The sequence below is a fragment of the Hypanus sabinus genome, chromosome 6 (assembly GCF_030144855.1).
Source record: "Hypanus sabinus isolate sHypSab1 chromosome 6, sHypSab1.hap1, whole genome shotgun sequence".
In the NCBI taxonomy this organism is placed as follows: domain Eukaryota; kingdom Metazoa; phylum Chordata; class Chondrichthyes; order Myliobatiformes; family Dasyatidae; genus Hypanus; species Hypanus sabinus.
The window spans coordinates 94,311,863-94,328,642 of record NC_082711.1 but is presented as its reverse complement, the minus strand read 5'-3'; the positions used below and the strand labels follow the sequence as shown (position 1 = coordinate 94,328,642).

The 16,780-nt window shown below is 39.9% G+C and overlaps 1 protein-coding gene across 1 annotated transcript in view; it reads right to left on the bottom strand.

Annotated features, from left to right (window-relative positions):
- scin (scinderin) overlaps nt 1–16,780 on the bottom strand; it is a 135,384-nt gene that overhangs the window by 14,613 nt on the left and 103,991 nt on the right. The window contains exons 10-13 of the mRNA XM_059972622.1: nt 13,177–13,267; nt 4,455–4,625; nt 576–750; nt 323–444 (exon numbers count right to left, since the gene is read on the bottom strand). Of these exons, the coding sequence (XP_059828605.1) occupies nt 323–444; nt 576–750; nt 4,455–4,625; nt 13,177–13,267 (559 nt within the window). The remainder of the gene's footprint in view (nt 1–322; nt 445–575; nt 751–4,454; nt 4,626–13,176; nt 13,268–16,780) is intronic.

Sequence of the window (16,780 nt, the reverse complement as noted above, 5' to 3'; positions counted from 1 at the left end):
CTCTAAACTCAGGAAGAGTTGAAGTAATTTTACTCACATTAAGGACATTGCCCAGAAGGGCACCCAAGCACCGAATCTCCATTAGCTTCAATCCATATACACTAGTTTACTGAGTGTGATTGGTTTTAAATTGAATGTTCAGAGCTGTGGATTTTGGTAAATAAAACTCTTTTCTATTTCAGGCACCAGAATAACATAACATCGAGTGGAAATGTGACAGTGTAAAAAATGGGAAAAAATGTAATTACAGTCAATGAATTACAAAGGCAACAAATTTGATTTATATGCTTACTTTGTATAATTCATCACAACAAAAACTTACATTGAAGCAACCAGTCTTATTTGAGCAAGCAAATAAGCGAGGCTGGAAATCATCTGCACTATTTTGTAACAGAGCTGAAGTCTGATATTCCTTCTTTCCACCAAGTGATTTCCAAAATACATCTGTAGAAAAGAAAAAGGTTCCAAAACACAATCAAATGATTTTGTTTTCTTTATGAATTTTCTTTAAAATATCTTCAAACCTTATCTCATATTCATCCAGAAGAATACTGATGTACTGGTGGACGTCTTACCAGGCTCTTCGCCTTCAGTAATCCTGGTTGCCTTGCACTGAAGCACTGTGGTAAAATATTGAGCCCCTTTCTCTTCATCACTACCGGCTCCTTTTCCAACCCAAAGATAAGCAGCCTCTGGTAACTTTAGTACAAAAACATCGTTGGAATTCAAGGATCTAGCATCAAAGTCAACCTAACAATAGAAAGAAAACAAAGTTAAATTTTAGACAGTTGCCTTTCACAAGCTTACTATTAGATAAATACAGTCCACTACAAGCAAGGTAAATTAAATGGAGATTGGCATTAGTTTACTGTGCTTATCCATGGTAATATGTCAGAGTACAGGAAAGATACAGAATGTCTAGTAACATGTTATCATGACAACTACCTTTCCTTCAATATCAGCGAGACAAAAGAGCTTTTCATTGACTTCAGGAAGGGGTTTGGAGCACATGCTCCTGTTGTCATCAACAGTACTGGTTGAAGTTGAGAGTTCTGAGAGTTTCAAATTCCTAGGAGTGAACATCACCAATAGTTTGTCCTCCTCCAACCACAGTGACACCGCACCTAGAAAGTTCACCAATGCCTCTACTTCTTCAAGGATCGACAGAAATTTGTTACATACCTGTCAATGCTCACCAACTTTTATTGATGCACCATACAGAGCATCTGGTCTGGATGCATCACGATTTAGTATAGTTTCTGATCTGCTTGTGACTCAAAAAAAACTGTTGTGGACACAACTCAGCATATCACGGAAGCCAATCTCCCCTCCATCAACTCTGCTTTTCCTTCTTCAAGTCTGCTCTGCCATTCAATCTTGACTGATCCCTTTTACTTCTCCTCAACTCCAGATTCCGGCCTTCTCCCCGTAATCTTTGATGCCATGTCCAGTCAAGAACCTATCAATCTCTGCCTTAAATACACACAATGACCTGACCTCCACAGCTGCACATGGCAATAAATTCAACAAATTCACCACCCTAAAAGAAATTTCTCCACATCTGTTTTGAAAGGGCACCCCTCTATCCTGAGGTTGTGCCCTCTTGTCCTAGAATCTCCCAACATGGGAAACATCCTTTCCATATCTACTCTGTAAAGGCCTTTCAACATTTGAAAGGTTTCAATGAGAAAGCCCCTCATCCTTATGACCCAGAGCCATCAAACATACCTTATATGATAACCCTTTCATTCCTGGAATCATCATTGTGAACCTCCTTTGGACCCTCTCCAATGCCAGTACATCTTTTCTAAGGGGCCCAAAACTGTTCACAATGCTCAAGGTGAAGCCTCACCAGTGCTTTATAAAGCCTCAGCATCACATCCTTGCTCTTGTATTCTGGACCTCTTGAAAAGAATGCTAACATGGCATTTGCCTTCCTCACCACCAACTTGACCTGCAAGTTAACCTTTAGGGTGTTTTGCACAAGGACTCCCAAGTCTCTTTCCATCTCAGATTTTTGGATTTTCTCCCCATTTATAAAATAGTCTGCACATTTATTTCTACTCCCAACATTGTATTTCTTTTGCTACTTTCTTGCCCATTCTCCAAATCTGTCTAAGGACTTCTGCATCCTACCTGTTTTCTCAACACTGCCTGCCCCTCCACCAATCTTCGTATCATTCACAAACTTGGCAACAAAGTCATCTATTTATTATCCAAATCACTTATATGCAGGATAAAAAGAAGTGGTCCCAACATCGACCCCTGCGGAACACCAATAGTCACTGACAGCCAACCAGAAAAGGATCCTCTTGCTCCCACTCGCTGCCTCCTACCAATCAGCCAATGCTGTAACCATGTTAATACCTTTCTTGTAAATCCATGGGCTCTTAATTTCGTAAGCAGATTAATGTGTGTTACCTTGTCAAAGACCTTCTGAAAGTACAACACCCACTGCATCCCCTTTATCTATCCTACTTATAATCTCCTTAAAGGATTCCAGCAGGTCTGTCAGGCAGGATTTTCCCTGAAGGAAACCATGCTGATTTTGTACTATCTTGTCCTTTGTCACCAAATAATTCATCACCTTATAATTAACAATTGACTTTAACATCTTCCCAACCACTGGGGTCAGGCTAACTGGTCTATATAATTCTTTTCTGCAGACTTCCTCCTTTCTTAAAGAGTGGAGTAACATTTGCAATTTTCCAGTCCTCTAGCACTATGCCAGAGTCCAATGATTTTTGATAGATCAGTTCTAATGTCATCACAATCTCTACTGCTACCTCTTTCAGAACCCTAGGGTGTAGTTCATCTGGTCTGGGTGACTTATGTACCTTTAGGTCTTTCAGCTTTTTGAACACCTTCTCTCTTGTAATAGTAACTGCACCCACTTCTCTTCCTTCACACACTACAACATAAGGCATACTGCTAGTGTCTTCCTGCTAGTGGTGAAGACTGATGCAAAATACTCATTTAGTTCATCAGCCATCTCCTTGTCCCCCGTTATTATTTCCCCTGCCTCATTTTCTAATGGTCCTATATCCATTCTCATTTTTCTTTTATTTTTAACATATTTGAAAAAACTTTTACTATCCACTTTGATATTATTTGCTAGCTTACTTTAATATTTCATCTTTTCCATTCTAATAATTTTTAGTTCCTCTCTGCATGATTTTAAAAACTTCTCTATCCTCTATCTCCCCACTAACTTTTGCACTGCTGTATGCTCTTTCTTTTACATTTACAATAGCTTTGACTTCCCTTGTTAGCCATGGTTGTACTATTTTACCATTTGAGTACTTCTTCATTTTTGGAATACATCTGTCCTGCACCTTCATCATTTTTCCCAGAAATGCACACCATTGCTGCTCTGCTGACATCTCTGCCAGCAGCTTCTTCCAATTTACTCTAGCCAACTCTTCTCTCATACCACTGTCATTTCCCTTACTCCACTGAAATACTGCTACTTCACTTTCTCCTTATCAAATTTCAAGTTGAACTCAATCATATTGTGATCACTGGTTCCTGAGGGTTCTTTTACTTTAAGTTCCCTAATTGCCTTTGGTTCATTACATAACACCCAATCCAGTGTAGCTGATCCCCTAATCAGCTCAATGACAAACTGCTCTAAAAAGCCATCTCGTATGCACTCAATAAACTCACTCTCTTGAGATCCATTACCAACCTTATTTTCCCATTCAACCTGCATGTTAAAATCTCCCGTGACTACCATAACATTGCCCTTTTGACACAGCTTTTCTATTTCCTGTGGTAATCTGAGGTCCTGTGGTGAACTACATATACCTGTCTGGACACGCCCCCTGCTGATTGCTCCTGTGGCTCCTCCCACAGACCCCTGTATAAAGGCAATTGAGGCCGGAGCCCAGCCTCTCAGTCTCCAGGATGTAGTATGGTGGTCACTCACTGCTGGTTCCTTCTTCCAGTCAATAAAAGCCGATATCTCGCCTTTACGTCTCAGAGAGAGTTATTGATGGTGCATCAGGTCCACCTCCCAGCCCAGCCTATATATAACTGCCATCAACGTCTTTAGCCCTTGCACTTTTTTAACTCAACCCGTAAGGATTAAAAATCTTAAGATCCTACGTCACATCTTTCTACTGATTTGATGTCATTTTTCACCAATAGAGCCACACAATCCCCTCTGCCTACCTTCCTATCCTTCTGATATAATGTGTAACCTTTGAAAGTTGGTGGAAATAACTGATGGGAAATTACAGGATTTCACATTTGAAATGTCAAGTTGCCATGAAACATGGGGAAGGTTCTAAGTTCGGACAACTTCGCCAATACTTTCCTGAAAAATTCATGTCATTCTCTTTTATCTTAGAGATCTGTTGCTTCTCCATTTTTCAAACTACTGAGATTGGCACATTGAAGTCACAAATTCCAGATTCTCCATTAAATTTCATAAGTCATTAAATTAACCTTACCTCCACAACTCTTGTTATGGTAGCCAGATTCTTTCTGACTTGGAAAAGACGCCGCGGTGGAGCAGGAGTCTGACCTCCTTTCCGTGATGTTCCGCTTTTATAAATTATCAGTGGCTTATCTTTAAACAAACTCAGCAAATGAGAAGGCTCCTTTCCTTGGACCACGCGAACCTTTAGATGAATGAAAACAAAGGATACTGTAAGCCAGATTGATGAATGTTATATTTTGAAATACTGTCATCAACATCATCATTATGTGCTCTGTCATATGATGTAGGTGATTATGGTCTTTCCATGAGCATGATTGTTCTTGGCACATTTTTCTACTGAAGTGGTTTGCCATTGCCTTCTTCTGGGCAGTGTCTTTACAAGACAAGTGACCCCAGCCATTATCAATGCTCTTCAGAGACTGTCTGCCTGGTGTCAGCCTAAGCAGGACTTGTGATATGCACCAGCTGCTCATACAACCACCCACCACCTTCTCCCATGGTTTTACATGAACCTGATCGTAGAGCTAAGCAAGTGCTACACCTTGGCCATGGATAACCCGCAGGCTGGCAGAGGGAAGGAACACCTTACATCTCCTTTGGTAGAGATGGATCTCCACCCCACCACTGGAAACTCTGTAGCAACTACATTGAAGTTATTTCTGTACAAAAACAGCTGTAGTTTTTCTCATCAAAATTGTGATTAAGCTATAATGCACACATAACCTAAAATGTCCAGCTGACACTTTATTGTACTTATTTACATTCATTTTTCTGGACAAATTTTACTCATTATTTCAGGACAGGCAAAAATTCTTCACATATCCATTGACTTCGCCAGATCCAAACTTATTTTCAAAGCAAAACCAGTAGATTAGAATTTGGATAAGGCCAAATAAGACCTGTTATTTTGAAATAGGTTGTTTGGTTTGAATTATATTTTATCAACTAACAGATTATCCTGAGTGATGGAAGTGTCAACAGAAACAGCAGCGGTCTTTGAATTCTGGTACTTTTTGATATATTTACACGCGGGTAGTTAGTCAACAGTGCTGCAAGGTCAATGAGGAATTTAATGCCTTTAAACAAAACTGGAAGCATCTCAAAGGCCATTGTTCCCAAAGTTTTATGGAGTCTAAATCACTGAAATTACAGATAAAGAAACAGCTGGTCAATTGTTCCTATATAAAAATTAACTACCTTGAGGGAAATGAGAACGATGTCATTATACCTACAGCCAATAAGTTTGTTTGTATATACTAGATTAAAAAAACAAACTGCAAAATCTATATTCTTGTAATTAAAATTATAAGGTTGTAGGAAATACCCTGAATAAGTTTTACCTTTGTAATCAATAGTAATACTGGATATTGATTCAACTGGAGGAAAAGATTAGTGTCAAAACTCCAGTGTTCCAAGTTACTAGGGGTACACTTATAATTATCTTTTCATTAAAATCTACCATGAACATTGCCACTAGCAGCTGTAACAAAGAATAAAGAGTAATTTACACCAGATTCACTGGAGGAAGTCACTAGCGGCATAATTAAAATGGAATGATGAATAGGTTCAGTATTAGGAATGAATAAGCAAACCAAACTGTACTGCGCCATGCCCAGCCACAGTGTCACTTCATTTGAATCAACGACAAGGATTTGCTTTGTTTCATAATTTTACTACTTTCAGTCACCACAAAATGGAACCACTCTGCAATTTGTTAGGCTACAAAAATGAAAGCCTACTGCACCGTTACTGCATTCAGCACAATGTGCATAAGTGGAGTGGAACAGGAAAGGAGTGAAATGAAAGATCATCTATTTTTGGGGCACAAGGGAAGGATGTTGTTGAAGGGTGGGACAGAGTCAATGAAAGACCGATAGCCTCCTGATGGAGCCTAATGAATGGTGCTCTTGTCATAAGCAATTACCTGATTGAGAAACATTCTAACCTACAGTGCTATTAGGGCATGGTTGCAAAGAATATTCAGTCTGTGATTTATTTTTGGTTTTAATATTCCAAATAACAGTAGTGATGATTTAGTTTTGCAAAACGAGGATTCCTAAATGAATTCTCTTTTGCCGCTTTGCTGCATCTTAGCTGATTGGCCATGTTAATTATTTGGCTTTTCAAGTTGTTTACAGGTTATGGCTGGCAAGGCACCAAACAGGAAAATAATCTATATAGTTGCCACATACCTGGTTTTAACAAAAGTAACAGTTTATTTGGCAGATTTCAGGCACGTGCAATGAATGTGTGGGGTAGTATGTGGATTGGATTCATGTCCTTGGCAACAGAAGGCCTGAGTGGTTAAAGCTTTCCCCCTTATTTCTATCCAGCTGGTGAACCAGGGGTACTATGTATGTATTATACCACAGCCCACTGTTTCTGGGTGGGTAAGGACCTGTCTAAATTGGCAGTAAGTTGGAGAAGAGGAAGATAATCCTGAAATGGACGTTTCCAAGAACTTCTTTGTGAGCCAGGAGTAGATGTGCTCCTAGTCCATCCTCATCAAATAAGGATGAGCTGCACTGGTGATGGTTTGTTGAGCAGCTTTTGATGGTCCTTGAAAGAATGCTAGAATGCTGTCCAGGCCATTCACCAGCTGGTTATGATCTGGCTCTGATTGTCTGCAGAAGTATTAGAAATGGAGATGATCACTGTTCATAAAGGGAACTGTAACGATCCTTAAAACAAAAGATCTTGCAGTGCCATGAGGAAAGAGTGGAAAATGTGACTGCTACAGGGAGCAAGCATGCACTTCATGGCTTCCTTATATGTTATAATTATTCACTAATTCTAAATAGGTAGAATTCTAACATTAGTACAAAAACGGATTATTTGTGGCTCTATATTTCAGTTGCATAACTAAAATGATGATCATCTGATTAGCCCAGTAACTATGGACAAACAGCAGGATTTAGGTGGAAATGAGATGGGAAGTTGAGTAAGTGACTTTGAGGCTGTTCCCTACTGATGAACACTCTGCGTTGAAATTGATCTTCAAGATTCATTGGATTCAATAATCAAATTTCATACACTGCAGGAATAATTTTACAGAACTGTATTCCCAGTGCACACTATTGTTGAATTGTTTGACATAAAGACATGACAGGCACAATGCGACTAAATTTCCAATCCCTCTGTAATTTCAAAATATAAACTGCGTCAAATTGCTAAATTTGATTACTTGAAATTCCAATTTTTCCTTTTAAATTAATGGCCTTCTTTTCCTTGCATATTGAACAGCCCCAGGCTCTCCACTTATTCAGGTGTGCTATCACAAAATGAAAAATCTTGACATTTTGAAGAGGCTATGAAATTTTAAATAAAACCCTTTTTTCACATTAAATATTTTTAAACTATCAATTATAGCATCTGGATATCATGTCCTTAGTGAATTCTATTGCTGGAATTTCACAGTGAGTGTAATGACACACCAGTGAGCTGAACTTGTTGCAGTAGACTTCCTAAGCAACATTGATTTTTATGCAGTATACTTACAATGACCTCTCCCAAGTATAGAAAATCTGATAATGACCTGACTCTAATCTGCTTTTAAAGTAATAAGTTCATGTAAGCATCAGGTAATCATAGTTTATTTCCTAGTAATTGCTGCAATTTATTTTATATTTATGACATAAAAATAGTTTGAGACTAGTAATCTTTATATTGATTCACAATTTAAAATAGAAGTCCTTCAGACTGCAGCTGATGGTTCCACTCTCCTTGTATTTTAAAGTTCCACTGCCTCATTAAATGTAAAGATTAGAAGCCCGGAATTGTTTCACTTTGTGATTATATTATTTGATCTACACACTGTGGAAAGCTTGTGTCTATTTGGTTAGTGGCTGCCAACACCCAACACAGTATGTGACCAAAGCAATGAATCCTGCTTTTCATCACACAAATTAAGCACAAGCTTTTGCTTCCTTGGTCTCTTTATCATGGCATGGTCAGAGGGTAGCTATGCTGGAAGTGATGGGAACACAGTAATTGGGGAGGACAGAGTATTGTGGAATGCCTTGGTTGTGAGAAAGTTGAGGTGGGCCAGAAAGTAGACTGTTGGGGAGGGGGTGGTGGTCAAAGGAGGTTAGGAGCTGTAGCAGATGATTTTGTAATAGGCTGAAGGTTTGAAGAAGGCCAAGAAGAATTCTGAGAAGTTTACTAAATGTTTAGGGACAGGGACAGTGAAGTGATGGATATAATGGAATCTGGTAGGCTAGCAGTGGATTGAAGAGAGTTTCCCCCCATGAAGAGTGGTTGTGGAGGACACTGGGAGAGAGCGTAGCTTGACGGGGTTGCAGGGGCATCTGTACCGGCCATGATAGTCCTTTTAAGTAAGGTAGAAACAGGTAATCAATAAAGAACTGTATTAGAAATTAGTGCTGATTGTGAATTCTGGTAAAAACATCAGATAAATAAGGTTAACCCTCTATTGCCTCATGATATACCATTTATGTCCAGCAACCTCTTTGTGGGTAATTACCATAGGGAAATGTAACTACTTTGCAACTGATGGCAGAAAGCTTTAGACGGAGAGTTAAGATGAGGTTTCTAGTGAAACTAATGCAAACTGCCATCATGTGCTAGATTTCCTAGGCATAGGGTTCCTTTTTAAAGACCATATAACCATATAACAATTACAGCACGGAAACAGGCCAGCTCGGCCCTTCTAGTCCTTGCCGAAAGCTTAGTCTCACCTAGTCCCACCTACCTGCACTCAGCCCATAATCCTCCATTTCTTTCCTGTCCATATACCTACCAATTTTTATTTTAAATGACAAAATCGAACCTGCCTCTATCACTTCTACTGGAAACTCATTCCACACAGCTACCACTCTCTGAGTAAAGAAGTTCTTCCTTGTGTTACCCCTAAACTCTCAACTCATATCCTCTTGTTTGAATCTCCCCTACTCTCAATGGAAAAAGCCTATCCACGTCAACTCTATCTATCCCCCTCATAATGTTAAATACCTCTATCAAGTTCCCCCTCAACCTTCTACGCTCCAAAGACCTAACTTGTTCACCCTTTCTCTGTAACTTAGGTGCTGAAACCCAGGTAAAATTCTAGTAAATCTCCTCTGTATTCTCTCTAATTTGCTGACCAGAACTGTACACAATACTCCAAATTTGGCCTCACCAATGCCCCGTACAATTTCAACATTACATCCCAACTCCTATACTCAATGCTCTGATTTATAAAGGCCAGCATACCAAAAGCTTTCTTCACCACCCTATCCACATGAGATTCCACCTTCAGGGAACTATACACCATTATTCCTAGATCACTCTGTTCTACTGCATTCCTCAATGCCCTACCATTTACCATGTATGTCCTATTTTGATTAGTCCTACTAAAATGTAGCACCTCACACTTAACAGCATTAAACTCTATCTGCCGTCTTTCAGCCCACTCTTCTAACTGGCCTAAATCTCTCTGCAAGCTTCGAAAACCTACTTCATTATCCACAATGCCACCTATCTTAGTATCATCTGCATACTTACTTATCCAATTTATCATCCAGATCATTAATATATATGACAAACAACAATGGACCCAGTACGGATCCCTGAGGCACACCACTAGTCACCGGCCTCCAGCCTGACAAACAGTTATCCACCACTACTCTCTGGCATCTCCCATCCAGCCACTGTTGAATCCATTTTACTACTTCAATATTAATACTTAATGATTAAACCTTCCTAACTAACCTTCAGTGTGGAACATTGTCAAAGGCCTTACTGAACTCCATATAGACAACATCCACTGCTTTACCCTTGTCAATTTTCCTAGTAACCTCTTCAAAAAATTCAGTAAGATTTGTCAAACATGACCTTCCACGCACAAATCCATGTTGACTGTACCTAATCAGACTCTGTCTATCCAGATAATTATATATACCATCTCTAAGAATACTTCCCATTAATTTCCTCACCACTGACATCAAACTTGCAGGCCTATAATTGCTAGGTTTACTCTTAGAACCCCTTTTAAACAATGGAACGACATGAGCAATACGCCAATCCTCCGGCACCATCCCCGTTTCTAATGACATTTGAAATATTTCTGTCAGACCTCTGCTATTTCTACACTAACCTCCCTCAAGGTCCTAGGGAATATCCTGTCAGTACCCAGAGATTTATTCACTTTTATATTCCTTAAAAGCGCCAGTACTTCCTCCTCTTTAATCGTCATAGTTTCCATAACTACCCTACTTGTTTCCCTTACCTTACACAATTCAATATCCTTCTCCTTAGTGAATACTGAAGAAATGAAATTGTTCAAAATCTCCCCCATATCTTTCGGCTCTACACGTAGCTGTCCACTCTGATTCTCTAAGGGACCAATTTTATCCCTCACTATCCTTTTCTATTAATATAACTGTAGAAACCCTTTGGATTTATTTTCACCTTACTTGCCAAAGCAACCTCGTATCTTTCTTTAGCTTTTCTAATTTCCTTCTTAAGATTCTTTTTACATTCTTTATATTCCTTGAGCACCTCATTTACTCCATGCTGCCTATATTTATTATAGATCTCTCTCTTTTTCCAAACCAAGTTTCCAATATCCCTTGAAAATCATGGCTCTCTCAAACTATTAAACTTTCCTTTCAACCTAACAGGAACATAAAGATTCTGTACCCTCAAAATTTCACCTTTAAATGCCCTCCATTTCTCTATTACATCCTTCCCATAAACCAAATTGTCCCAATCCACTTCTTCTAAATCCTTTCACATCTCAAAGTTAGCCTTTCTCCAATCAAAAATCTCAACCCTGGGTCCAGTCCTATCCTTCTCCATAATTATATTGAAACTAATGGCATTGTGATCACTGGACCTGAAGTGCTCCACAACACGTACCTCCATCACCTGACCTATCTCATTCCCTAACAGGAGATCCAACACTGCCCCTTCTCTAGTTGGTACCTCTATGTATTGCTGCAAAAAATTATCCTGCACACATTTTACAAACTCCAAACCATCCAGCCCTTTTACAGAATGGGCTTCCCAGTCTATGTGTGGAAAATTAAAATCTCCCACAATCACAACCTTGTGCTTACTACAAATATCTGCTATCTCCTTACAAATTTGCTCCTCCAATTCTCACTCCCCATTAGGTGGTCTATAATACACCCCAATAAATGTTACTATACCTTTCCTATTCCTCAATTCCATCCAAATAGCCTCCCTAGACGAGCCCTCTAATCTATCCTGCCAAAGCACTGCTGTAATATTTTCTCTGACAAGGATTGCAACACCTCCCCCTCTTGCCCCTCCCGATTCTATCACACCTGAAGTAACGAAATCCAGGAATATTTAGTTGCCAATCACACCCCTCCTGCAACCATGTTTCACTAATAGATACAACATCATATTTCCAAGTATCAATCCACACTCTAAGCTCATCCACCTTTCTTACAATGCTCCTAGCAATAAAATAGATGCATTTAAGAAACTCTCCAACTCTTACTCTTCGTCTATCCCTAATGGTGCAAACAACTTTATTATCTTTTTCTTCCTTCTCCCCTACATCTTCGGTCTGAGCGCTCCCCTTCTCTGTCATCTGCCTATCCTCCCTCACACACTGTCTACTAGCTTTCTCTAGTGGTGAACTAACCCCCTCTCTCCTAGTCTCTTCAATTTGATTCCCACCCCACAACCATTCTAGTTTAAAGTCTCCACAGTAGCCTTCGCAAATCCCTCTGCCAGGATATTGGCCCCCTAGGATTCAAGTGCAACCCATCCTTTTTGTACAGGTCACACCTGTCGCAAAAGAGGTCCCAATGATGCAGAAACTTGAATCCCTGCTTCTTGCTCCATTCCCTCAGCCATGCATTTATCCTCCACCTCATTCCATTTCTACTCTCACTGTCGCTGGCACAGGCAGTAATCCCGAGATTACTACTTTTGAGGTCCATCTTCCCAACTCCCTATATTCTCCTTTCAGGACCTTTTCCCTTTTCCTACCTATGTCATTACCACGACCTCTGGCTCCTCACCCTCCCACATCTTGGACGCGATCAGAAACATCCTGGACCCTGGCACCTGGGAGACAGACTACCATTTGAGTCTCCTGACTGTGTCAACAGAATTGCCTGTCTGACCCCCTAACTATCGAATCCCCGATTACTACTGCCTTCCTCTTCCTTTCCATATCCTTCCGACCTACAGGGCCAGAAACTGTGCCGGAAGCACAGCCACTGTTGCTTCCCCCAGGTAGTTTGTTCCCCCCCCCCCCCAAAAACTACTCAAACAGGAGTACTTACTGTCAAGGGGTACAGCCACTGGGGTACTCTCTAGTACCTGACTCTTCCCTTTCCTTCTCCTATCTGTGACCCACTTGTCTGCCTCCCGTGGCCCTGGTGTGACCACCTGCCTGTAACTCCTCTCTATCAACATGAAATTTTAAATCATGCAAAACAGCCTGTGCATTATTGGTATGTATTAACACAATGTGTTATAAAGACAGGGGCAGCTAGTGATACAGCTGTGAAAGCCAGAGGGTGGCAAATCTGTGGAATTCATTTCCATAGACGACTGTGGAGACCAAGTCACTGGGTATATTTAAAGGGGAGCTTGACAGGTTCTTGATTAGTAGGGGTGTCAAAGGTTACAGAAAGAAGGCAGGAGAATGAGGTTGAAAGGGAAATTACATCTGTCATGAACAAATGGTGGAGCAGATTGATGCTCCTATATCTTATGGTCTTAATTCTATCATTTGCTTAAAAACTTACTTGAACAGCTCTCCCACCAAGTGACCGGTCGAGCTTGACTGTGAGGAATGCTGACATGGTGAGTTCATCTAATGTCGCACTGGATCCTTGCCTAAAATAAATCAAGTTGATCTTATTATATGAGTGGAAAAAAATCTAAAAATAAATTGATAACAGTTTGGAGGGAATAGTTGCTCATCCTTCAGGTTACTCCTTAACCACTGCCTAATGCTGCTAATATATTGTACTATAGTGTGATTAAAGCAATCTGTTCACTATAGATCTTTCCCAATTTTAATTTCCATTGAAGTCAACAAAAATTGTGAGAGATGCCTTGCTGAATAGCTAAAATGCATTTCACCATCCATAGTCAAAATTATCCTGGCTGTGCTGATGCATGAATAAACTGATTCCTTAGGATTTTTGGCAACAGCAGCTTCTGGTATCAGTGCACCAAGAAAAGAAGTTTGAGGATGGAGAGGAAAGTTAAGACATAATCTCTTTAGTGTCAAGAAGAGTACAAATTTATAAATTGCATTCCTTCATGAAGACCAGTTTTAAAGTAAGGCAGAATGCTGCTTATTGTGGGATGTAAAGCTGATTTTATAAATAAAAGTACAATAAAGTCATTATTATACTCTGAAGCATTGACGTGGTAAGTTAACAATTGTACATTCTTATTGTCATATCCACTTTGTCAGTTAGGTGCGATCACAGGATACAATTATGGGATCTCTGTAGGAGCCAAGTATCATTCTGTGTTGCACATCTATTATGTTTATTATGGTAAATAGTTACGTTAGTGGGGTCGTGGTAAAAGCAAAGGGAAGAAGTTGCATATTCTTGCTTATTTCATAGCACTTTGTAGCTTGGGACCAGTGGAGGTCGTATCTTTTGCTGACCACTGAATATGGCTGAATCGTGTTTAGTTTACACTCGGTTAATCTTAAGTTCATCACTTCAAGATTATATGTTTGCTAATTGATAATAAGGGATCGAATGAAGCATTCGACTTTTGGAGCAATCAGTGGAGCCGGGGGCGCATCATGCAATGTGTAATGACTCTGCAGAGTCTCAGGCAGTGGCAATTATTTTGTTTTGGTTTTGCTGCTACAGCACCTTTCTCAGTGAGACAGGTCATCATAAGTTTTGATTAAAATATTCCTGGATAAAATTATTTACATTTTGTTCATTTCTATCTTAGAAATTTGGATATTATTGACCTTTCAAAGAAATTTGTGAATACTGCTGTTAAGCACATACAATAGACGACTGCATATGTGCACATTAATGTCGTGTAAATATGAGAATAGACTGAAGTGTAAAGCTAGCAGGATAGGTTCTAATCAAGAATCAATAGGATGTAATGTAAAAAAAGCTAGAGAGCCATAATTGAGTTGGGATAATTAAAATATTCTAATATGTAGAATCCATACTGAGTGGCCAATGTACTGAGACATTTCACAAAACGTTGGATTTAATTTGGGTAATAAAGTCTGGATATCACGCTGTGCCTCATTTATAGGTTATGTTTGAACACTCAAGTTGCTTATTGGAAACATGCAAATGTATTCACAACTGGTAACAGGAAGAATAATTAGTAAAATTTAAACATGATCAGCTCAGTACCTGTAACATGAAATAAGCCATTGCATAGGGTATTTTCAATTAAATAATTAATTAATTATGTTTTCCCAATATACACTAAGGGTTATTGTGTGATTTAATGATAACAGCTTAGTTCACAGATCAGCCACCAATGCAGAAATAGACTTGAGGAACTAAATGAACAAGTTCAAGAACATAGAACATAGTACAGTACAGCAAAAGAATGGGCTTTTTGGCCCACAAAGTTGTGATGAACTACTAACTGACCTTGTAATTAAGTGCCTAATCAAAATAATTCCTTCTGCCTACACAATGGCTGCAGCATTCAATTCTCCACAAATTCAGAGTCATAGAGCACTGCAGAGCAGAAACAACCATATCGACCATTTAGTTTGTGCCGAACTGTTAATCTGCCTAGTCTCATCGGCCCACATCTGACACATGGCACCCCCATACCCACTATCCATGTACTTATCCAAATTTCTCTTAAATGCTGAAATTGAACCTGCACCGACCACTTCCACTGGCAGCTCGTTCCTCACTCTTACCACCCTCTGAGTGAAGAAGTTCTCACTCAGGTTCCACTTAAATAGTTTGCCTTTCACCTTACACTTATGGCCTCTAGTGCTAGTCTCACCCAACTTAAAAGTAGAAAAAGCCTGCTTGCATATACCCAATCAATATCCCTCATAATTTTGTATCAAATCTCCCCTTCATTCTCATATGCTCCAGGGAATAAAGTCCTATTCTATTCAGGTCCTTAGGTCCATCAACATCCTTGTAGATTTTCTCTGTACTCTTAATCTTATTGATATCTTTCCTGTAGGCAGGTGATCAGACTCCACACAATACACCAAATTAGGCCTCACCAACATTGTATACAACTTCAATATAACATCCCAACTCCTGTACTCAATGTTTTGATTTATGAAGGTCAATATGCCAGAAGCTTTCTTTACGACTTATCTACCTGTGACATCCCAGATCCCTCCGTTCTACTGCACTCATAATGAATGCTAGGGCACTAAGGAAAGTCCCACCCTGGTCTGTCCTCCCAGAGTGCACCACCTCATACTTGTCTGCATTGAATTCCATCTGCCATTTCCTCAGCTCACTTTTCCAGCTGGTCCAGATTCCACTGTAAGCTTTGACAGCCTTCCTTGCTGTGCACTACGCCTAGAATCTTGGAGTTATCCAGATCCGGTTACCACATTATCATCCACATCACTGACATAGATGAAAAACAACAATGGACCCAGTCATAATCCTTTGGCACAGGCCTCCGGTCAGAGAGGCAACCATCTACTATCACTCTCTGGCTTCTCCCGCAAAGCCAATGTAAAATCCAAATTACTAGTTCATCCTGAATGCCAATTCATGTGTCTATCATAGAGAATTTCGAATGGCTTTACTGTATTATATTTGTCTCCACCACTGCCCTGCAGCACATTCCTGTAACTTGCCACTCAATGTAAAAAAATTGCCACACACATCTCCTTTGACCTTACCCCCTCTCATCTAAAGTACATGCCATCTGTTAGATAATTCAACCCTGGGATAAAGATATCAGCTGTCTACACTATCTACCCCTCTCATAATCTGATAAACTTCTCTCAGGTTTCTCTTCAGCCTTTGCCAGTCCCGAGAAAATAACCGAAGTTTGTCCAACATAAGGCATAAGACCATACAACACAGGAGCAGAATTAGGCCATCTGACCCATCGAGTCCGCTCGGCCATTCAATCCTGGCTGATCCTTTTTTTTAATCTCCTCTTCAATCCCAGTTCCTGGCCTTCTCCCCATAACCTTTGATGTCATGTCTAATCAAGAACATCTGCTCATGGCTCATGCCCTCCAATCCAGGTAGCTTCCTGATAAACTACTTCCGCACCCTCTCCAAAGCTTTGGCATCCTTCCAATAACATGGCGTTCAGAATTGAACAGGAGATGCCGGATGTGGCCTAACTCGAGCTTAGGCCTTTAACTTCCTGACTCTTGAATCCAGTGCCCTGACTAAT